Source organism: Gorilla gorilla, chromosome 22 (genome assembly GCF_029281585.2).
Source record: "Gorilla gorilla gorilla isolate KB3781 chromosome 22, NHGRI_mGorGor1-v2.1_pri, whole genome shotgun sequence".
In the NCBI taxonomy this organism is placed as follows: domain Eukaryota; kingdom Metazoa; phylum Chordata; class Mammalia; order Primates; family Hominidae; genus Gorilla; species Gorilla gorilla.
Window position 1 is genome coordinate 19,774,411 of NC_073246.2, and position 25,485 is coordinate 19,799,895.

Sequence of the window (25,485 nt, forward strand, 5' to 3'; positions counted from 1 at the left end):
GTAAAGTTTTTAATGCAGGCAAATGCAAAGTACAGTAATAAAGATCAGAACAATCAGGCCAGGCGCAGTGGCTCACACCTGTAATCCGAGCACTTTGGGAGGCTGAGGCGGGCAGATCACCTGAGGTCAGGAGTTCAAGACCAGCCTGGGCAACAAGGCAAAACCCCGTCTCTAGTAAAAATGTAAAAATTAGCCGGGCATGGTGGTGTGCACCTGTAATCCTAGCTACTCAGGAGGATGAGGCAGGAGAATCGCTTGAACCTGGAGGTGGAGGTTGCAGTGAGTTGAAATCGTGCCACTGCACTCCAGCCTGGACAACAGAGTGAGACTCCATCTCAAAAAAAAAAAGGATCAGAACAATCAGTGGAAGGGAAATAAAAAGTGAAGTGACTGTGAAGGGAACCAAAGGGAGTGATGGCTCTACAGTTGCATACATTTGTTAAAATTCAAACAATACAGTAAAATGTTTGTGCTTACTGTATATAAATTACACCCCAATTAAAAAAAATTGCATACACATCTAGTAAGTCACCGGCAACTTATTTCCTGCTTCTGTATTGTTGGGAAACAGAGAATATTAAGTATCAGAGATAAGGTAAGATTATTACAAGAAATTGTCAGATAAGATCATTTATAGACTCCCTAAACCTGCAAAGCAAAACCATATAGACCCACTATTTAAAAAAATACAGCTACTTTTCAAAGCATCCACTCAAGCTAGCAGATAACAAAATACTTATTTTATTGTTGTAAAATTAAAAATAGTAGACAAGCATATATACAGTTCCCAAGCAGAGCAATACAAATATATAAATTATTGCAGTTTTCAAAGAAAATATAACAGCCAAATAATTGCCTAAATACTTTTTTGAAACAAACTTGGTTTTTACCACAGCAGTTTCATTTTCTTTTTCCAAAAGTCTTAACACAATTTCGTAAAGTAAATTTCTAACACCAGAGAGATTAAGTTCAATGACCATAGTATATGCTACTGTTTTAAAGCAAGGTTAACACACACACACACACACACACACACACACACACACACACACACAAAATGGAACTGAACAAAAGTCACTACTTAATACTTTCTAAATTGCCTCTTTTGGAGGTACGGTGAAAGAAAAACATTCTAGATGCGTCTGAAAGAAACAAGGTACACACACTTAGTAAAATTCCCCTTTGCTTTAGGTGTAGTTGAGGGAAGTTCAACTAATCTTTAAACCTTTTTTGGGAGAGGGCAATACTCATCTTTATGAATTTTTGTTTACTTTGGTAAACTTAAAATTGTGAAATAATTAAATATTATTAAAATGTATTAGTAATGTGGACTCAAACTAAAAAGAACAGGGAAAGTGTATGTTAACAAACTAGATGTTTTGGAGACTTGATATAATATGGTTCATATCAATGTTACCATAGCCAGAAGTTGCTTAATAGGTTAGACTGCACCATAATCAGGGCAATTATGAAAGGATGAAGTGAAATGAAAATACTGAGATGCAAGCATTATAGCCCTCCTCCAAGTTACCTTTATTTTGTGTGAGGGCTCTAGTATTCTGGTAAATAAACTCTTCCCTGCCCCATGACCACAAAACTTTACTTGGTAAGAATAAACTGTTGGGGGTTTTATCTCTTACTAATTTTCACCACAAATTTCCTCAAATAGTTACTCCCACCAACGTAAAAGTTAAAAATACAATCATACACTGAAACGGCATCAATTATCTTTGCCTTACATCTGAACAAAAAGTATTAACTTTTTTATAGCGTATTACACTTCTTAATAAGCACTTAGTAACATTCGTCAGTAAATGAACTGGCATACATCAGAAAAAGTGACAATAGAAGAATTTTACATGGTTACCATTTCAAATTTTCATGTACAAGTAACCCACTTTATGGTCACTAACCTGAACCTCCTAATAAGCTACACAAATAATTTACTCTTTAAAAATTCCTACTTTAGAGTACTTACATTTTATAATTTAATAATGAAAGCAAATTCTTCCAAAACAAAACAAAACCCAAACTGGGAAACATTAAAACACAAATAGATCTAAAAGCTTACTTTAAAAAAACTACAAAAATGGACTAACAAGCCTTACCAGTGTAAACACTAAGGTAAAAAATATATAAACATAAAGAAAACACAAAACATTTTCAGTCATAAAGAATATAGTAAAATGAAAAACCAAATCTCAAGATGCCTGTCAAGATATATTTGACTATATATTTTGACTATATTTCTGAAATCACTAACATGAACTTGACATTGAAAAAATAATCCTTAAATGTATATAAAAATGGGCACTTTGTGGTAAAATGAACATGTGTTTTGAAAAACTAAGAATGTGTTTTTTTGCTCCACCATTGTGCATAGTCAACGACACAACAAAACACTATGCTGCTGCCTGAATCATCTATTACTGGAGTCTCAAGTGCATGCCTTTTAAAAAAGACTAATTTAGATATTAATATGAGGATGAAAGGATAAGATGATAATCTCAAAGTAAAACATAATTGATTTTTAGCTTCATTATAAGGCTGAACTTTAAAGAGAACAACCTGTGTGGTCAAAAACACTTTTCTAATTTTTAAAACTCAATTTAACGTGTCAAATTATAAAACTGAACGTGAAAAAGATTTGTCTTATCTCACTCCCCTTAATCATATAAGCTCTGAAAATTTAGTAATGGATGACTGGCAGTCTGTTTTGCCACTTTTTAAACAGTAGTACATGAGATATGCTTCAAAACATTCTCAAAAATTACTAACAACTGTAGAGAATAGCCAAGTGTGGAAAACAATATTTGTGATATTTCATGTTCTCTTGTTAGAACTCAACTCTGTACCTGATACTTATATTTGCATACACAGTAATTGCATATTTGATTAAGAAAACTAACATAGGACTAAATTATAAGTTTACCAAACATTTGGATAAACTGCTGTGCAAAATACTTCAACAAAAAGTTTTTTTACTAGGAACTCATCCAAATAAAGTAGTGTGAGTACCAGCACCACAAAGTTTTTTTTAAGAGCACCTCTCCTTTTTAGAGCTTAAGTAGAAATATCTAAATGGAATAAATCAGAGTCCCACTTAAGACCTTAGCACATGCACACGTTCATCCACTTGTTCCGTACTCATTAGTAAAGCTATGTATATTTGTCAGAAAACTCCTTTCTTTGGATAACACTGTTGTATTCAGGACTGCAACTTATGGCTCATATTCTGGAAATATGCTACTACTGATATCAAATGCAACATATCCCCAACTTTTATGACTGTCCCTAACTCATCTAAACACAAACCCAAATGTGTGCAAGAATTACGCCAAAAAAGAGTAAAGTCAAATTTGAAAATGTGGGAACAATTAAGCACTAAGATATTAATCAGGAAATGTATTTACCCAGCTTGTAAGTTTGAATATTTTGATATTGCACACATTTAATTTAAAGCTCATCAAAACTAAGGCAATGCATCCATACTCCCTGGATTTTAAATTCATTTTGCATGACTTAAAGAACTGAGAGAAATCGAAAGCATCTTTCAAAAATTCCCTCCAAAAAGTAATGTTATACTTCAAAGAAAAACAAAATCAACAGATATCAATTAATACCCTCAGGCCAATTTAACACGTCAGCATTACAAAAAGTTGTTTTCAATTAAACTGAAGTGTTTCTTTGCTTAAATACTTTCTTGTGTTCAACAACAAAATCTGACCCAAGCCAGGGTAGGCTGCCAAATTTAAGGCAAATGTCATTTATATCTTTATGCATGAAGCTGCCACGTTACTGGGCTTTTCAGCAGATACTTTCAAGCAAGGATCTACCTCATAAGTACATTCTAAACACGAGTTAAAAACAGAATTTAGAGCCCATTTTAATTCTGCATTGGTTATAGCCTTTACTGTAATACATTATTAAAACTTATCTAGCTGTTTGGGACAATCTGTTAGATAAAAACTCTTTGGAAGCATCATAGGCAACTTATGAGAACATTCTCTTAATACATAGGTTTTTTTTTTTTAATTAGGAGTTTTGCTTTTCTTCTGTAGAGCAATCCTATATTTCTCTATAGAGTCTAAAGTTTAGAAAAATACCTCACAATGCTTTCTTTGAGCACTAAGTTCAATGATGGTGATAATACAATTTGGACAGTTTAAGTATTCTTGAAACTTTACCCAAAGTGGCACACAAAATAATCTTACTTTTTTTTTTCAAAGACAGAACAATTTCAGAGCACACTCAATTTGAAGATAGACATTATATTTGAATTGGAAGTGAGGCTTGACTTACTCTGTCCAAATTCTAATGCATCACAGTCATTGGTGTGAAGCTAATAATGAAAGAAGCAAGAGGAGGCTTTCATTTCTATGGAGACAAATTGACATAGAAGCCAGATTAGTTTTTTCTTCCTGAACTAAGAACTGCTTTTGTTAGAAAACAAAATAATGTATTGTATTTACCTGAATACTGCTTTAAAAAGTTATTAATTCCTCTTTTATAAGAGGTATTAGAAATTAAAACAACTCAGATTTCTAATCCAAAATATATTTATCTTTGGAAAGCAAGGTAACCGTTGTGAAAACATTGTATTAAGAGAATAAAATGCAGTGACCTGAAATATGGGTGAACATATTCACACATGATAATGTAAATAAATATACAGAACCACTCAAATACACATTTATAAAGAGAATGGCAAAGTACCTAAAATAGCATTTTTACATATAAAATTTTTATATTAAAATATTGCTCATAATAAATAAGAGGTGATATGAATTCCATTTCCCTCTTAAAAATTATCTCTAGTAGTTTATACTAAGGAGTTAATCTGTTGTTTTGACAGGTGAATTACATTAAAATGTTTAATAAAATGACACTGTAACAGTATATTTAAGTAGTCACATGTGATAAAATTTGTTTAGTAATTCTGGGAAAAAAGAGTCCCCAAATGAGCCAAAATGATTAGCCCTAGAAGACTAGAGTATAATGATCTGCTTTATTTGACAAAGATGTTAAATACTGCCTTATGTTTGGCAAATTTAATGACCATAAAAAAACGGACCACAACTTTCTTCAAACTTCTTCAAAGTTTGCATGTCTGGGAGACCAATAAAGGGCAGGGCATACGAAGTAAGTCTGTTTAGGTCAGTTGTTTATGGGTAGGTGCGACTTCATTCCTGTTCGCCCTACTTGCAGACATGGTAACTTAGAACAGTTCTTCAGAAGCTGTTCGATGGCAACGTGGCGGACATGGAGCTGTGAGGCCAAAGAATCTTTTTCTTGCACTTGGTGTGTTAACTCTTCAAAAACTTCTGTAAAAGATTTAAAAACTTTCATTTTTAGTATGCAGAAAGCCGGTGCTATGATTTATATTTCAAGAACTCTAACTGAAATCTATGCATTGGGCAAAGTGTCACAATGAAACTGATTTGATACCAAGGAAACAGTTCTGTTCTCTACAAAGCATATCAGTTCTGATCATCCTAGGCATCTGTATACTTTACATAGCCAAATGGAATTTGGCTCTTCTCCATCAAGTGACTACAGAGATACACAGCAAAAATGGTGGTTGCTACTGTAGCTGAGCTACTTTTCTCAATTAGAATCTATAAACAGATTCAATTAGTACATAATGTGATTTATGGACAAGAAGTGCCTGTTAGTATTCAGGTCTGGAACCCCCTCTAAGAGGCTTTGGAATCAGACTACTAAGAGTTTTGAATCCTTGTTCCTACTCTTACGTGCCTCAGGCAAGCAACTTTTGGTTTCAATTTCCTTTTCTGTGTAACATTAATAATGATAGTAAGCACTTCACCAGGCTACTGTAAAAATTAAATGAGATCATATTTGTAAAGTACTCATAAATTTCTACTACAACTATTATTGTGATTATTTTTATTATTCTGAGAGGCTGTGTGGTTAAGCTTTGGAGTTTAAATCCTTGATCTGCTACTGATTGGATGCATGATCTCTGTAAGCAACTTAACATCTCTGAAGTACAATTTTCTCATCTAAAAGGAAATAAATTGAAAAGGAGACAACTGGGGAATCTGAACATTAATTGTTAGTGTTAGCATTATACTTGATGATGTTAAGGAATTATTAACTTTAAATGGTGTGATAATGAGACTGTGACTGTTTTTTAAAAAGTCATCTCTTTTAGAGGAAATCCTAAACTATTTATGGACAAAAAACAGTGTGTTAGCTAGGATTTGTTTGAAAATAATCCATGCTACTGGTAGTGCAATGGGAATGGATGCAAGTAGAGATACTGATTATTATGCCTTTGCTAACAGTTGAAGCTGGTGAAAATGGCTTAAAGGGTTCACTATACTAGTCTCACTACTTTTATATATGTTTGAAATTGTTTATAATTTAACAAAAAAGACTAATATCACATGCCTTAAAGAACTGTTTGGGAGGACTCCCACATAGTGCCTGGTGCAATAGTGGGTAGTCAATAAAATGTTAGTAAGAGGTGGTAGTTTCCATTTTCACTTAGAAAAGAAAAATGTGGCTGGGCGCAGTGGCTCACACCTGTAATGCCAGCTCTTTGGGAGGTTGAGGCAGGAGGACTGTTTGAGCCCAGGAGCTCGAGATCAGCCTGGGCAACATGATGAAACCCCCTCCCTATAAAAAATAGAAAATTAGCTGGGTGTAATGGCGCACCATGACAGTAAGTCCCAGCTACTCGGGAGGATCACCACTGCACTGCAGCTAGGGTGATGAAGCAAGATTCTGTCGCAAAAAAAAAAAAAAGGAAAAATGTATTTCCTCTGCAATTGAAAGCTGTTTCTTTCTTATTCTTTTTGCTCTGGAAACTCTAACAGGTTTGAATATCTCATTTCCAAATTTAAATGTAGATAAAGCCAATGGTGTCCTATCATAGATGATTTTCTATGTCAAAATTTTTCACACACAAAAAAGCACTGACAGTGATTCTTACCCTGGATTTGCTGTAGGAGCTTTGCATTCAGTTGCTCTACCTCACCAAGAGTCATTGAATTCACTGAAACATGAAAATGTATTCACTATTACCACAACAACCTAGGAAAACATGCTGCTTACATCACCAACACAATATCCTATTTTTAAAAATCAGCACTTAACTGCCAACACAACATTCAGCAGTACTCCAGTATTCAACCATTAACGCTCTTAAGTGTGGAGTAGAAGTTTTCAAACCCTGACCACAGCCCACGGTAAGAAAATTTTATTTTTATTCTTTTTTGAGACAGGGTCTCACTTTGTCACCCAGGTGGCAGTGCAGTGGCGCGATCAATGGCTCACTGTTGCCTCAACCTCCTGGGCTCAAGTGATTCCTCGCACCTCAGCCTCCCTAGGAGCTGGAACCATAGGCGTGTGGCACCACACCTAATTTTTTTATTTTTTGTAGAGATGGGGTCTCCCTGTGTTGTCTAGGCTGGTCTTGAACTCCTGGGCTCCAGTGATCCTCCCACCTTGGCCTCCCAAAGTGCTGGGATTATAAGTGTGAGCCACTGTGCCTGGCCAGAAACATATTTTTTATCACTCCCAGTACATCACCACCCTCCAATGAAATAAAAGTTTCACCAAAAAATAGTAGTAGGTCCAATGAATTCTGGTATCTCCTATTTGGTTTCAGTTTTTAAAAAGTGTTAGTCACCACCCATTAAGCTTATTTTGATTAAGCATTAGACAGTTTATAACCTGCAGTTTGAAAAATAAATTTGTCTGTCTAGATATAGAATCTTAAATAATTCACATTTAGAATCAAGAAGTTGTATAACAAGATAGCAGAGGTCCCTTCTGGCTCTGAAAACATGATTTCAAGACAATTAAAATCACCTCAGCTTCTGTAAATTTTTGTAGAAATAGATGTAGAGAGAATGAGTCACCCTTTCTAACTTTACAATAAGCGCACACATTACCTTTGGCCTTTAGTAAAATGTCACATTTTTGCTTCTGAAATGCCACCACCAGTCAATTAGTCTTACAGGGATCAGCAACATGACAATGTGTATTAGCCAACAGACGAAGCTGTACTTCTAAACTATACGAGTCCTAGATGTTCCAATTCACAGTTTGTTGATTCCATTTAGTGTAATCATTTTAAATGGCAAAACAAACATGGAAATTGCTTAACTTCAATGCTTAGAAGACAGAATCCCAGTGAATGAAAAATTTTAAGATGTCTCATTTTTGCTAAGGTGAACCTGTTAAATACAATGTTCCCCAAATCTATGATTCCACAGCAAAATTCTTGACCCATTACACATCTATACAAATGTACAAAAATCCCAAACCACCCAACTTTTACTTTTCTCCCCATTTTACTTACATTCCTCTCTGCTGTAATGTGGATGCTGGGTCTGGACATTAGCCTCTGGACTAGAGATTGTCTCTTCTTTTTTCTGTGCCTGGTTGTGACTATGAGGCCACAATACACTGTTACGACATAAAGTGGCACCTGAATCTTGTAACATAGAAAGTCCAAAGTCTGTATTTTCCCTCTGCTCCAAAATTCTTTGTGTACAGTTAGAGATGCCACCTGCACTTCCATCTATCCATTTTGCAGAATATTTTGGTACTTGGGAGTCAAACTGTGGGAGTAATTTTTCTTCTGGCTTATGCCTGAAATTAAACAGATGATGCTGGGGGTTTTTAGAACATTCAGAATCTGAATCCAGATCCTTATTTTGTGCATACTGCACAATCCAGTTTATCTTCTTACTCAAAATGGTTTTAACTTCTTCATAAGTACTTTTTGAAAGCTTAGATCGAGGACAACCCTGGTTTGCAATTAAATGGTATTTTTCAAAGCAGTCTTTATGGCCCCTTAATGATTTGGTGTGCAAGAGATCAGACTTTGGTACCCCTATGGAAAAAAAAGAGAAACAAAAGACTTGAGAAATTTTGTTTTCTATAAGTCACTTTAAGAACATACAAATCTTAGTAAAATCAGAGTCCCTGATAGTCTGTGAATTAGAGGAAAAATGCTAAAGAATATTAGTATTAATATACAATGTGGCCTAATAATTTCTGCCTCAATATTCAGTAATATTAAATTCTTATGGATAGCAAAATCTTTCTAAGAACTTAATTATTCAATTTTAATCCTAGTCTAGAGATGTTACTGCACAATATAAAAAAATACTACTGAACCCAGCAATTTACCTTTACAGATTCTTGGCCTTTACATTATAGTGCTTTCCTCATGAAACCTTCTGAAGTACACACTTGCAAAAATATCTATAATATTATGAGGTTCAATAACAGAAATACTGAACAAGTTTTCCTCCCTAAAACACAGTAAATCATGTTCTTAAATTATGTTTATTGAAAAAAAAAAAAACCAGAACCAGAAAAATGCAAATAAAAGTCAAAAATTCAATAAACTATTTAGATTTATTTTTTAAGAAAATCAAAGCATCTAACATTTTTCACATTTCCATTTTATAGTTACTAAAACCTTATCAAGATAATTTTATTTTCTAGAAGAAATGCATTATACTCATTTTCCATACAGCAGTAAATTCAATCTGCCAAGATCCAACAGCCAGTAATGCCTCAACTCACAAATGTTCATTATATACCATAAATAACAGAAATATTACTTTTATATCTCTCAACTTAGTAGAGTATAAGTATGCTACCTCAATTGTTTTTTAAAAATATAAAAATTATAAAAATATAAAACATTTTCAAATATCTAATACATTTCAAAATACAGAATATATTCACACATTTTTATAAGTTCAAGCCATGTTATTAAAGTTAAACAGCGCTACTTTTATACTGAAGGTGAATTAGGAATGTGGACCTGAAAATTTATGTCTGCCAGAATTAACCAGTTTAAATCTGCTTAGCTTTTCAAATGGAGTAAGCGGAGAGCCACTCAGGAGCTAGTTTAAAAAAAAGTTTTAGCTGATTCATCAGAAAAAAATACATTTTGTAATTCCTCCTTTCCTTTGAAAATTGAACTCATTTTATTTGAACTCCAAAGTCTGGCTAAAAGAAAGATAATGAAGCATTTGTACTTTAATGGTATGAAATAAAGTATTAGCATACTTGTGAATATTACTGTTTTTAAAAATATATATAATATCAGCCAATGGTGGGACTTGATGAGACTGTCAAAACCAAGTGTTAAATTGGTTATCAGTTCCCTCAACAGTTACTGTAAGCTATGTGAACACACCTCTAAAACATTAATATTATAAGCACATGTAAACAACTGCTCTCATGAGGTAAACTCAAATATCTGAGCCTTGTTTTTTCCAATGAGTACAAAAATTGCTGGAAACTTAAACAGAATTTAATATACATCTTATTTATCACTTTGCTCCTTGTACTGCAATTGTGAGCACGTATACATTTCTACCAGTTATTATCTGATTAGGTCAAATTTCCAGCAACATTAGAATATGTAAATTATAAATCTCAAAGCTTTATTTGATAATAGAGTATACATCTTTAAAAATGGGAAACTGACATAAAAAGGAAGCTCACAAGCTCTGCTTTATTAAGTTTTATTATTACGCATTTTAGATAATAAGACAAAACAGTAGTTATCACAAGTTATACACCAAAGGAAAAATGGTTCCATTCTGCTATCTGATTCCAGTGCTTAGTTTTCTGGGAAACACTGGTATGCAGAGAGAACCTGAAGCTTGCCTATTACTAATTGAAACATTTATTAAAGAGCTCCCCTACCCTCTGCAAACTCTTTTAGGTCTTGTTGCCAACAGATGGTTAGCTAATCCCTCAAAACCGTAAATGGTCTCATTCTCAGTGCACTGCCTCAGCTCTATGTAGCAATGAAATTCTTTAGCATATAAAAAAGGTTGTGAACTAGGCTATGGAAAGTAATTAATATTTATTGTTAAATTTTGTGGGTTTTTTAGTATTTATACAGAAACTCCGATAAAAAAGTACATTAAATAACTAATTTTCTGATGTACGCTAGAGCTTCAACAACAGGTCAATATAATAGATATCTATTTGAAGAATGAGGACTTGTAATGTTTATCTACTGTTTCTTCTTAATGATTCATATAATTTCCACTTAGATGTAACTATTGGCTCCTTGAACTCACTTCACTGAACACTTAACTCCTTTATCTCTCTCACCACACAACTCCAAAACTGATCCCCTTACTGAGTCTGGCATCACCAACTAACTGCTCATGGAAGAAACCTGGGTGTCCTCCTTGAAAGCTCTTCACTCCCCGCAATCCCAGAGGTTTTGCTGACCGTCTTAACAGATTTCTCCCCCATAAAATCTAGCACCTACAACATCTGAAATCCTTCTGCTTCACTCAAGCACCACTCCCACTACAAATGCGGGTCATGATCATCATCACCTCCTGTCTAGTTCTCATTTCCCCTAAGAAGCCTTGTCTAACCCAAACATCTGGGTTAGTTTATCACACTAGATTTTACAATTGCCTCTTTCGTGGCCTGTATCTCCTGACAAAATGTAGGTTCTGTGAAAAATATGGACCATGTCTATCTTACTCATATATTCTCAGTGTCAAAATGCTGGGCACATAGTGGGTACTCAAAAGTAGTTAAATGCATAAAAGAAAATTAAAAATATATTTTAAAACACCAAAAACAAATCAATTATCACTCAAGGTCCCTTGCAAGGTCCCTCCTAGCAAGGGAACTAGAATTTGCAGTTCTGCCAGGCTACTCAGCGGGTAATTAAAGGCGTCTTTCAGTGAAGTTACTCCTATATTTAGTCTAATGGGCTATTAGTCTAAAGAACATATCAGTGGCACTGATACAGAAATGGCATTCCTGTGGCATCATTCAATCTGTCAAAGAAAATAATGAATTTCTACTCAAATATATATTTTTAAATAGAAATTTACATACAGAAAATATACAAGAAGATGGTTTTATGTTAACTGTAGCTCATTCATCTAGATATATACCTCTAATTTCTTTAGTTACATCAGTCATACTAAAATTTAAAAACCTGACTGAGTTTTAAAGTTCAATTAGAAACATTTGTTTTATAAACATATTTTAAAATATCCTGTGCGGCAGTAGCATAGGAAACAAAAACTTCTATAAAACACTGACTACTTCATATACTTGAAAAAAATTACTTTTTAATCTAGAAAATAATGTGAGTAGCTCACTTAATTTGCATCAGTAATACACATATCATTTTATAAATTCTTGAAGTGATTTGTTGTTTCTACCTCATCAGTTCAAATTATTATAGCAGAAACAACCATTGCTATTTCAAGAGATCCCAGTGAGTTTCCCAACTGACATCAATTTTAAATGCATTTACAAGCGTAAACAGCTCTGAGCACTAATTTGTTTCCTAAGCAGCTTTTGAAAGGGAATAAATCTAAATGCAACACAATCAGTTGATACTTTTGAGGAGCTGAGTTATAATAATTTCCAAACCAGTCCAACCAAGATTGTACTACAACTTGCTTGCTAATAAAAGTTTTGAAGGCCAACGTAATTGACTTCCTATTATAAAAACATCTTTAAGATACTTCAAAGATATCCATGTCACTTTTTTTTAAATCATAAAGTCATTATTAGAGAACCAAGACCTTAACTGGCAACCAAAAGTCTTAATCTTATTTTTTTTTAAAGTATGGGTTTCTTAACAGATGCTGGAGAGGATGTGGAGAAATAGGAATGCTTTTACACTGTTGGTGGGATTGTAAATTAGTTTAACCATTGTGGAAGACAGTGTTGTGATTCCTCAAGGATCTAGAACCAGAAATACCATTTGACCCAGCAATCTCATTACTGGGTATATACCCAAAGGATTAAAAATCATTCTACTATAAAGACACATGCATATGTATGTTTACTGCAGCACTAGTCACAATAGCAAAGACATGGAACCAACACAAATGCCCATGAAAGATAGACTGGATAAAGAAAATGTGGCACATATACACCATGGAATATTATGCAGCCATAAAAAAGGATGAGTTCATGTCTAACACAGGAACAGAAAACCAAACACCGTATGTTCTTTTTTTTAGACGGAGTCTCGCTCTGTCACCCAGGCTGGAGTGCAGTGGTGTGATCTCGGCTTACTGCAAGCTCCGCCTCCCAGGTTCATGTCATTCTCCTGCCTCAGCCTCCCGAGTAGCTGGGACTACAGGTGCCCGCCACCACGCCCGGCTAAGTTTTTGTATTTTTAGTAGAGACGGGGTTTCACCGTGTTAGCCAGGATGGTCTTGATCTCCTGACCTTGTGATCCGCCCGCCTCGGCCTCCTAAAGTGCTGGGATTACAGGCTTGAGCCACCGTGCCCGGCCCGTATGTTCTTATTCATAAGTGGGAGTTGAACAATGAGAACACATGGACACATGGAAAGGAACATAACACACTGGGGCCTGTCAGGAAGTAGGGGGCTAGAAACATCACAAACTGGGGCCTGTTGGGGGTGGGGGGCTAGGGGAGGGATAACATTAGGAGAAATACCTAATGTAGGTGACGGGTTGATAGGTGCAGCAAACCACCACGGCATGTGTATACCTATGTAACAAACCTGCATGTTCTGCATGTGTATCCCAGAACTTAAAGTATTCAAAAAAAAAAAAGGGTTTCTTCTCACTAGAGGCTATTTAGAAATGTATATAGGCTGTATTTCTGTATGAATAGTAGTATTTTAAAAAGCTGTTCCTATTCAATAATTTTATTTTTCTTTTATCTTTTCCCATTTTATCTGAGTTTTTATACTATTATTCTGTACTTTGACCCTCCCTCTAACCCATCTGGCATGCTATCCCCATCTCTATCCTTTAAGTTCCTCTTTAAAATAAATTGCTTTAAGAAAACTTGGTTAAATCCATCCTAAAAGTGCAAAGACTACTCAAATGTTTAGATGTTTAGCTCTAGTTGCCATCATTACTCTTATTTTTTTGAGACGGAGTCTCGCCTTGTTGCCTGGGCTGAAGTGCAGTGGTACAATCTCAGCTCACTGCAACCTCTGCCTCCTGGGTTCAAGCTATCATCATACCCCAGCCCCCCAAGTAGCTGGGACTATAGGCACGCACCACCACACGTGGTTAATTTTTGTGTTTTCAGTAGAGATGGAGTTTCACCATGTCAGCCAGGCTGGTCTCAAACTCCCCACCTCAGGTGACCCACCTGCCTCAGCCTAGCAAAGTGCTGGGATTACATGTGGCGTGTAATCCTGGGATCACAGTGGCGTGAGCCACTGTGCCTGGCCCACTGTTACCCTTTTAAAAGAATGATTAGATTGTATTTAATTCGCCAATTGTAGGAACAATTTTTTTTCGTAACAAAAATAATACTCCAAATGGCACTAAAAAACCCCACGAATATCAAAATGCTTAAAGTTCTACCACATGTCCCATGATCCTCTGCTTTTACCCCTAGCCTCTTGAAGAAGACTTGATTTATGACTTGGTAGTAATAAGTAAGCTAGGCAATCTTTTCCTGATCATTCACCAGCTGGTCCTGTCAAATAGCACTGTCTCTCAGCTGTCTACACTGATGCTGAATGCCTTTATACTTCACACATTCTTGAATCATGTCATCTGACTCCCTCACACTTTTTGTGGTCAATTAGACTATACGTTGAATTGGATTACATATTCCATTTCCCAACCAAAGGACTGGCTTTACATAACTTGGTGCTCCACAAGGAGAGCAAATATAATACAACCATCAGTGGATGTGAAGTTGTAATATGCATTATCACATCAGTAGGAGATTGGAAAGCACTAAGAAAGCAAGCACTCCAACTTTTACCTCAAACTTAGAGCAGAATGAGGGAACTGGGAGTATGGGTTTGCTAAATGGTGGGTTTATGTGTTCTTTCTTGATGTTTAAATAAGGCAAAAAAATTAAGTGTCCAGTTGTTAACATGCTGTGAAAAAATTTTAAGCACACTGCCTTAAAACATGATAAATGTATTTGTGCAACAATACATGCAGTATTGCTTCAAAATATTTTTTGGCCAGGTGTGGTGGCTCATGCCTATAATCCCAGCACTTTGGGAGGCCAAGCCAGGTGGACTGCCTGACCCCAGGAATTTGAGAGTCGTCTGGGCAACATTGTGAAACCTGGTCTCTAGAAAAAATACAAAAATTAGACCAGCATGGTGCATGCACCTGTAGTCCCAGCTACTTAGGTGGGAGGATGGCTTGGGCCAGAGAGGCGCAGGCTGCGATGAGCCGCGACTGCGCCTCTACACTCTATCTAGCCTGGGCAACAGAGTGAGACCCTGTGTCTTAAAAAAAAGAAAAAAAAGTTTTTTATGGAGGCTCACATTTGGCACAGCCTAAGTAATTTTCCAAGAGTAAAGGTGTTTTTCTTTTTGTGATGATCTTATCTTGGATGCTAAGAAACGGGGTACAGGTACTTGAATATGTATGTGTTGTCCATATTAAGAAACAGTAATCTTGTGCTTCAAGCAAAAGTGTTCACTGTAAAAATGGGAGGGTAGCCAAATTCCATGTTATTAGGAAAGACAATGGATTAAAATGTTACTTGTTTTTGAGGCGCAGACAACCATTCCTGATAAAAGGAATAAAGGAAAAGCTCTGTGGGTAGAAGTGGCACTCCCACGGACTGAAAGCTGGATCCATACTACAGGTAAGTTTTGTTTAGCCCACAAATATTTTAAAGAGAAAAATTAAAAACAAAATGAGAGGATCTGACAGGAACTGGCTGCTGAACTGGGTATGTGCTCTTCAATTCCAAATAGTTCTTATTATTTCCTTAATGAAAGCACTTGTACCTGTGACCCTGCAGGCTCCAAATCCATGTCCGGTCACCTGTACTGTACTGAGACTAGGCCGGATTGCTGCAGTGTAAATACTACTTGCCCCAGTGATGATTTTGTGCTCAATTCGACTAGACTACCATGCATTTGATGAGCAAGCAGTAGCCAAGCCATAATTCAAGAAGTTATTACCATTATTATCTATTGCCAAGCACTGCCACTGAGTGGGAGGATGCTGAGTTTGTCTATCCTGTCATGTGACCAAGGCAGAAGATTAGACTAAAAGTGGGAAGGCAAGGATGAATAGTTGGAGTATCTACTTCCCACAAAAGGACAGGCTTCTGCCTCTTAAAATTTTTATCAGTTGTCCTAGGTGTCTTAGAAAGTACTGTGATAAAGAGTACCTCATTTCCTCACCCTCATGCCTTTAGCTAAATCAGGAGCCACTTAAATGACTAAATAGTCTGCCATATTCAAGTACCCAACATACCGTTTAAAAGTAAAAGGTAACTGCTTATCTCTGCCTTGGTAGCAGATAGAATATTGGCAACCACATGAAGCCAACATACAGATGGGTTCAGAAACTTGCTTCCCCACATTTTGAGAATTACTGCCCTAAAGAAAGATTTATCAACAGGTGGCCTTTAGATGGCAGATTTCAGCTTAGAGATGTGCATGCCATTTTAAAGTTCCTGTGTGTGCTAAGGATTAAAACAGTTAATCAAAGCAGCTTAATCTAATAAATGAATTGTAAAGGAAAATTTCAATGAGCTAAGAGTTCAGAGAGACAATGATAAACCTCACCCTCAACCTAGGAGGCCAGAGCAGAACTGAGATCTTTTATTGATAGATGTATACATTGCAAATGACTTGTCAAAAATAAAACCTCTCTCAGTGAATTCTACTTTTTCATTCTAACAGTTGGAAAGTTGGGGAAACACACCTACATAACAACTGTTTATTACTAAAAAGGCACAAAACTAATCCAAACTCAATTCTACTCCTTAATGTAGCTACCTGTTTTTTAACAGCAACGCCCAACAGAACTTTCTGTGATGATGGACAAGTTGTATGTATAACTGAGCTATGCAATAAGGTAGCCAGTAGCCACAAATGGCTATTTAGCATCTGAAATGTAGCTAGTCTGACTGAAGAACTAAAGTTTTAATTTTAATTTAAATGAATTCAATGTGGCTAGGCTACTGAATTGGACAAGGCAGCTTGTCCATTGGTAACTAAGCAAAAGGGTACTTGGAAAGAGAACATGGATAGAAGCTATCACCATTTCTTTTAAAACCGTAATGATTGACTGATTGATTGCTTTTAGATGGAGTTTTGCTTTTGTCACCCAGGCTGGAGTACAATGGTGCAATCTTGGCTCACTGCAACCTCTGCCTCCCAGGTTCAAGCGATTCTCCTGCCTCAGCCTCCAGGGTAGCCAGGATTACAGGCGCCTACCACCACACCTGGGTAGTTTTTGTATTTTTAGTAAAGACAGGGTTTCACCATGTTGGCCAGGCTGGTCTCAAACTTCTGATATCAGGTGACCCACTCACCTCGGCCTCCCAAAGTGCTGGGATTACAGGCGTGAGCCACCACACCCAGCTAGTGTACTGATGTATTAATATGGGATATTACACTCACAACAGTATGATATAGAAAGGTAAATTTGTTTTTCTGGTAAAGTAAATCAAATTTGGACTATAAGGTTTAATTAACATTATGTTACAAAAAATTTTAAGCCAATAATCCAATGGACCCAAGTAACCCTATACTTGTTCCATATTCCCCTAAAGGATTTAAGTGAATGTACTGACATTTATTCTAAAAAAAATTTTCTGCATAAAATTGTTGTAAGACATCTAAAAAGCTATTCAAATTAACTGTAATTGAATTACTAGTTTTAAATATCCACTTACATGGGGCATATGGAGACACCAACTTACAGCAAAACAAAAACACAACAAAGTTTCCTAATGATAGACAAGGTTAAAAAGATGTTACTTAAACAAAAGATAGCCTTAAAAATGCCTTCATAATAATAACCAGATGAATGAGGGCACACTATTATGACAAAGCAAATTTAGGGTTTGAAAGCAAGAAATGTGATAACTCTGTCTCTTTGCCTTTCATCTCCTCAACTGCCGCCTGCTCAACTTAAGTTCTGAGAAAGTGATCTATTTTCTTACAAACAAGACATCAGACTTTGAAAATTACCATAACACGAATCTGCTTACTGCCTAGATAGCTAGGTGATCGCTGGCGAGAGCAAAAGAGGGTGGCAAATTAGAGGGCACGAAGAATAGTTGGGAGGAGAAATAAGAGACCCTAAATGAACTGCTCTTTAAAGAACTATGGCTTAAGGAAAAAAGGGAAAAGTTTTTTCCTTGACTTTTTCTTTTAAAATGGGAGACATGAACATTTCTGATATGCTAATCATTCTTTTGGCCAATCTGCCAGGTTACATAGAAAATAACTGTAGGTTGCCAAGCTGATGAGTTAGTAAAAAAAAATGGAGGAGAAGGTAAATAGATGAATTAAGAGGGGGAGGCTGGGCACAGTGGCTCATGCCTGTAATCCCAACACTTTGGGAGGCCAAGGCAGGTGGATCACCCTGAGGTCAGGAGTTTGAGTTCAGCCTGGCCAACATGGTGAAATCTCATCTCTACTAAAAATACAAAAATTAGCTGGGCATGGTGGCAGGTACCTGTAATCCCAGCTACTCGGGAGGCTGAGGCAGAAGAATCACTTGAACCTGGGAGGCAGAGGTTGCAGTGAGTCAAGATCCTGTCACTGCACTCCAGCCTGGGCAACAAAGCGACACTGCACTCCAGCCCAGGCAACAAAGCCTGGGGACTCCATCCAAAAAAAAAAAGAAGAGTGGGAGGTAGAAAAGACAGAGGCTGTAAGAAGTGTGAAAGAAATTAAACTGGTCTATATTCACTCTCAACTGAGAATTGAGATTTCCCAGAATATCTATGACTGATATTTATCCAATACACTTTGTTAATAAATAACCTGGTAATCTAAAACTGACTTTTCTGGAGAACTTTCTAATATGTAGGAATTATATTTTATCTATACTGTATTTATTCTACTGTGTAGTAGAAATAAAATTGATATGGTTTCGATTTGTGTTCCCACCCAAGTATCATGTCAAATTGTAATACGCAATGTTGGAGGAGGGCACTGGTAGGAGGTAACTGGATCATGGGAGCAAACTTCCCCCCTTGCTGTTCTCATGATAGTGAATCTCACAAAATCTGGTTGTTTAAAAGTGTGTAACACCTCCCCCTTCTCTCTTCCTCCTTCTCCAGCCATGTAAGATGTGCCTGCTCCCCCTTCACCTTCTGTCATGATTGTAAGTTTTCTGAGGCCTCCCCAGCTATGCTTCCTATACAGCCTGTGGAACTGTGACCCAATCTCAGGTAGTTCTTTATAGCAATGCAAGAACCAATACAGAAAATCAGTACTGGGAATGGGGCATTGCTATAAAGATACCTGAAAATGTGGAAGCGACTTTGTAACAGGATAATGCGCAGAGGTTGGAACAGTTTGGAGGGCTCAGAAGAAGATAGGATGATAAGGGAAACTTCGGAACCTCCTAGACACTTGTTAAATTGTTGTGCCTAAAATGCTGACAGTGATATGGACAATGAAGTCCAGTAGTAGGTAGTCTCAGATGGAGATGATAAATTTATTGGGAACTGGGGTAAAGGTCACTCTTGCTATGCTTTACCAAAGAGACTGGTGGCATTATACCCCGGTCAAGGGATCTGTGGACCTTTGAACTTGAGAGTGATGATTTAGGCTATCTGGTGGAAGAAATTTCTAAGCAGTAAAGTGTTCAAGATGTGGCCTGGCTGCTTCTAACAGAGTATGGTCATATATGTGAACAAAGAGATGATCTGAAACTGGAACTTATACTTAAAAGGGTATCAGACTTCAGAAAATTTGCAGCCTGACCATGTGGTAGAAAAGAAAAGCTCATTTTCTGGGGAGGAATTCAAGCCAGCTGCAGTAAAGAGGAGCTAAATAGCCAAAACAATGGGGAAAATGCCTTGAAGGCATTTCAGAGACCTTTGTTGCAGCCCTTCCCATCACAGGCCCAGAGGCCTAGGAGGAAAGAATGGTTTCATGGCCTGGGCCCAGGGCCCTGCTGCCCTGCACAACCTTGAGACACTGCTCATGTCCCAGCCACTTCAGCTCCAGCCATGGCTAAAAGGGCCCAGGATATGTCTCAGGCCTCTGCTCCAGAGAGTGCAAGCTGTAAGCCTTGGGGGCTTCCACGTGGTGTTAACCCTGCAGGTGTGCAGAGGGCAAGAGTTGAGGCTTGGGAGCCTCTACCTAGATTTCAGAGGATGTATGGAAATGCCTGGATGTCCAGGCAGAAGTCTGCTGCAGGGGTGGAGCCCTCATGGAGAACATCTACTAAGGCAGTGCAGATGGGAAATGTGGGGTTGGAGCCCCCACAAAGAGTCCCCATTGTGGCACTGCCTAGTGGAGCTGTGGGAAGAGGGTCACCGTCCTCCAGACTCCAGAATGCTAGATTCACTGACAGCTTTCACTGTGCACCTGGAAAAGCTGCAGGCACATAACCCCAGTTTGTGATGTAACCTCACTGTATCTTGGAAGTAACTAACTTGTTTTTTAGAGGCTTATAGACAGAAAGGACTTGCTGTGTCTCAGATGAGACTTTGGACTGTGGACTTTCGAGTTAATGCTAAAATGAATCAAGTCTATGAGGGACTGTTCATAAGGGTGATTGTATTTTGCAATGTGAGGAGGACATGAGATTTGGGAGGGGCCAGGGACAGAATGATATGGTTTGGATTTGTGTCTCCACCCAAATCTCAGGTTAAATTGTAATCCCCAATATTGGAGGAGGGGCTTGGTGGGAGGTGATTAGATCACGGGGGCAGACATCTCCCTTGCAGTTCTCATGATAGTGACTTCTCACAAGATATGGTTGTTTAAAAGTATGTTGCACCTTCCTTCTTCTCTCTCTCTTCCTCCTTCTTTGGCCATTAAGACATTCCTTCACCTTCTGGTATAATTGTTAAGTTTTCTGCGGCCTCCCCAGCCACGCTTCCTGTACAGCCTGCAGAGCTGTGAGAAGATTAAACTTCTTTCTTCATAAATTACCCAGTCTCAGGTAGTTCTTTATAGCAGTGTGAGAACTCATACAATAATGAAAATGTTGATTTATCAGGATAAATGGAAAATAATTTGTTCAGCCAAATTAACATGGTCAAAATTATGAAGGATATTAAGTAAAAGAAATGTCCTCAGAGTAAACAGTAATATAAAAACTTTAAAGTTTTTTCTACTGTCTAAAATACTTAAAGATACTGAAGATCCTCTTTAATATTTGAAGATAGCAGTATAGAAGTATGAATGAAGGAGTATTCCATGTTAATCTTGAAACACTTCTCCCAAATAACACAACCAGATTTCCTCAATGTATGGGCTCTAATTTTCAAAACAGAGTAGCAATTATCATTCATTAAGTTCATGGTAGATATTATTCCACCAGTATACGTTTAGGACAGATATTAAAAATGTCATTAAGTATATTTGTATAGCACTTCAGAAACTGGAAAGTGCTTTTAGTGTCTACTATACTTCATAGTGGCAAATAATCCTGTATTACATTCCAATATGCTATATAATTTATTTATTCTATTGTCTTTTTCCTCCTCTCATGTAAGCCTCATGATGTTGGGGATTTGTTTATTTTTGCTAACTCCATTATCTCTAGCTACTAGAGAATTTCTGACACTTAGTAGTTGCTCAGTTAGTATTTATTGAAGGAATATGTTTAAAATTATGGTGAAATCAACCACAGCGCTTTCATTTTGAGATTCAGATTTATGGGTACACACAAATCATTATTTTGCCTTACTGTTGTACAACTCAGACAGTAACAGCAAAGAGCTACCAGAAATAAGATACATTAATTGAAAATTATTTATAAACAGCAGACACTGTCCCCTTGTTAAAACGATAAATCCGAAGCTCAGAGTTTAATGGGTTTATTCTCCTTATCAAATTCCTAACAGATGGTATGACAAATTGAATTAGAATAATGTAAATTCACTCCAACCAGAACTGTGGTTAACATTTTGATAACTCTGCAACTTTACTTAGCTACTGTGATTTCAATCACTCATACATTTTTCATGTCTTGCCTTATTTAAAATTCACATTTAATGCTCATTTCCCATAATATAGTGATTAAATGTAACAGCAAAATCACCTTCCAACCTCTAAGTGCTATACAAATATAATTATAGTTTTTAATTTATATTCGGTAATAAACATGGAAAAATTTTTCTTAAGTTTTAATTTTGAACTGTAAACAGAGGAACAGTATTTCTAAATATTTCTAAAATGTTCTATTGACATAGTTAGTTTAATGCTCATTATCTTCTAAAATTCAGAAACTAGGAAGTTCAACATTAATGAACACTTTCTTTTCTCTCAGGTTGTCCCAGCATCAGCTATTGAGGCTGATAAGCAAAAGGGAGCTGCTATGCAATTTCAGGATTGGTGCCGACATATTCACCTGTGCTCACACTGTCTGCTTCCACTCACTCATAATCCTGTTCTCTCTCTTGAAAGAAAGGCTAATTAGGATAAATATGCTAGTCTGCCTTACTTGGATGGTGGAAGAACAGAGAGCAGTGTTAGAATAACTGTTTCATTACCAGCTGACATCTGCATGATTCTTCTGGGTAAGGACCAGCAACAAGACTGTCTTGTGTGTGTCCTTTTTCTTCCTAGTTCCTCCCATCTCTCTGATTAACACCAATCCAATAAAAATTTCTCAAAACTATATTATGTTGGCATATTATTGTTTGTTTAGATTACAATCTATATGGAAACTGCATCACCCCACTCTCTTAGGTCATCAGAAATGAGTATTTTTGGCTATTCCACAGAATGTGTATTCATTAAATATCATGAGTAGAAATTATTTAAAAATTAAGCATGTCTTAGGACCTAAACTTTAGTCCTTGCTTGAATATTCACATCTGTGTAATTCATTTCCAATCTTGCCTAAAAGTTACTTAATAGTTCCTAAATTCCTAAGAGTCCGTGTCATTTTCTTTGGAAGCATAAATTTAGGCACCTGGACATTTTGGAATCAGAGACCCTTGGTCTCTAACCTTTGTGATTTTTGAAATAGTTACCCAGACTCTCTACTCACTTTCCTTATTCATCAAACTGGGATAACACAGAACCTACTTCATATAGTTGTATTAAGAATAAAATTAAAAACTGTATGTAAAGTGTACAATACCTGGTAAATAATATCCAACTATTATTTAGATAAGAGACTTACCTAAAAGTATAAATTCCCTAAATATTTACTGAGCATAAGGTGGACTAGTTTCTTCCAACTAGAGGGTGACACTTCACTTCCTCTAAAGTAGAGATAAATCTATCTTTGTCTTCTTTCTTCACAGGCCATTATTATTTGCATGTAATAAGAAAAATTACACTTTTAGCGTCTATCATACTTCATAAAGGCAAATAATCGTTTCTGGAGAGGTGATGTCTCTTTATCAGTTTTCCAGTAACAGTTACTGTAAGTTATTTCAACATAAAAACTGTATCTTTGAGAATATTTTTGATCCAAGTAGTAGAGACTTTCAATCTAGATTTAAGCTGTTTTCATATATCTGATAAAACATTTCTTTTCATCTCTGTTAGACTATTGGGATAAATGAACTATGACTCTGAAACAGAAAGTCATTTCTATGTATTCTAATAAATCATTTTAATTTATAATTATGATATTCTTATTAACAGGATATTCTGGGTTATATACTCTGCTTGTTTTCAACTTTAAATCACTGATTTAAAAGAACACATTTTTATCAATGACTTAAAAAGCACTCAAGATCATCATTATGAACATATATATACTCCTCTGTTGCAGAGGAAATATCCTCACAACCAAAATTTACGTGTGATCTAAATTTTAAACGCACCCTAGACACCCTAATAAAGTTAGGCAGGAGGAAAAAAAAATGAGGCTACCATCAATAGGACAGGTATAAAAGTCTGGAAACCAGCTCCTCATATATGGGTTGTTAGTTAAATCACAAGTCTTTACCAGATATTGTTAGCCTAGTTTCAATGATTTTTCTTTAAAAGTATTCTATGATTTAAACTTATCACCAATTAAGCCTACTTTTACTCTCACCCATTCCTACTCCTGTTCAAATAAAGTATAACTACCAGAGCCATTTTTAAAGTGTTCAAACTAAGTGATATTAAAAGGAAGTTAAGAAAAAAAAAAATAACCTTGAGCCTTTATTTTCAAGTTGCTATGGTGTGAATGTGTCCCTCAAAGTTCATGTTTTGGAAACAATCCTTAAAGCAACAGTGTTGGGAGGTGGGGTCTAATAGGTGATTAGGTAATGAGGGCTCTGACCAAATGAATGAAGCAATGTCATTATTGTAGGAGTGGGTTAGTTATCTTCAGATAACTTTTGTTGGCCGGGCGCGGTGGCTCACGCCTGTAATCCCAGCACTTCGGGAGGCCGAGGTGGGTGCATCACGAGCTCAGGAGATCGAGACCATCCTGGCTAACACGGTGAAACTCCGTCTCTACTAAAACTACAAAAAATTAGCCAGGCATGGTGGTGGGCGCCTGTAGTCCCAGCTACTCAGGAGGCTGAAGCAGGAGAATGGTGTGAACCTGGGAGGCGGAGCTTGCAGTGAGCCGAGACTGCACCACTGTACTCCAGCCTGGGTGACAGAGTGAGACTCCATCTTGGAAAAAAACAAAAACAAACAAACAAACAAAAATCCACTTTTGTTATAAAAGTGAGTTTAGCTCTCTCTTGACTTCCTGCCTTCTGCCATGGGATGATGCAGCATGAAGACCCTTGCCCAAATGCAGGGCCCTCAACCGCCAGAACTAAGAAATAAATCTGTGTTCTTTATAAATTACCCAGTCTCAGCTATTCTGTTATAGCAGCTCAAAATAGACTAAGATAAGTATATTAAAGATCACCAAGCTAAAGTTCAGAATTCCCATTAGGCTTTATACTTCAAAGTGCAACTTTTAGTTAATACATGATGTTTGCCGTTACAGGATGGGAAATGAGAAAGAGGCTAATGCCAGATTGAATTAGCTCTTTACAGCTTCCCGATCACAAGTGGTGGGGCCCCTTACTTAAGTGGAAAAAAGTTAGTGTCAGAAGCAGGACATAGAGGAACAGTTTATGTTCCCTTCGAGTAATAAACAACCAGTTCTAACTTCCAAACCAAATCAAGAATTTCATATTGAGATTAAAATTGGTCCCTGACTACCGACCACAAACAGTATATGGTAAAGACACGGAGAATCAAGGAACAGTAAGATTAAACGTAGGCACTAATTCATCTACGACTTAACCAAGATTACAGATTTTTCTTGCTGGAAAGATTGCTAAGGAGCTGACTTTGGGTCTCCTTCTAGAATGGTTCTAGAAAGAACTAACTGAAAGTAATCCAAGAGGCTCTACACAGAGAGCAGCCAGATACATACTTACTCATCAACTAGCAAGGTCAACTTACACTGAAAACTTTGTTTGGTACAGACTGAATGTCTCTTATCTGAAATACTTGAGACCAGAACTGTTTCAAATTTCAGATTTTGGAATATTTGTATTATACTTACTGGTTGAGCATTCCAAATAACAAAAATCTGAAATCCGAAATGCTCCAATGAGCATCTCCTTTGAGCATCAT

The 25,485-nt window shown here is 36.7% G+C and overlaps 1 protein-coding gene across 3 annotated transcripts in view; it reads right to left on the reverse strand.

The window, feature by feature from the left end:
* Positions 1-718: 718 nt before the first annotated feature.
* Positions 719-25,485, reverse strand: part of C22H21orf91 (chromosome 22 C21orf91 homolog) — a 30,688-nt gene continuing 5,921 nt past the window's right edge. For 2 of the 3 annotated variants that reach the window (XM_055374038.2, XM_019017910.3), the window contains exons 3-5: positions 8,333-8,869; positions 6,959-7,021; positions 719-5,324 (exon numbers count right to left, since the gene is read on the reverse strand). In XM_055374038.2, the coding sequence (XP_055230013.1) occupies positions 5,158-5,324; positions 6,959-7,021; positions 8,333-8,869 (767 nt within the window). In that variant the 3' untranslated portion in view covers positions 719-5,157. The remainder of the gene's footprint in view (positions 5,325-6,958; positions 7,022-8,332; positions 8,870-25,485) is intronic. The other variant, XM_004062610.4, reaches the window with a different exon arrangement.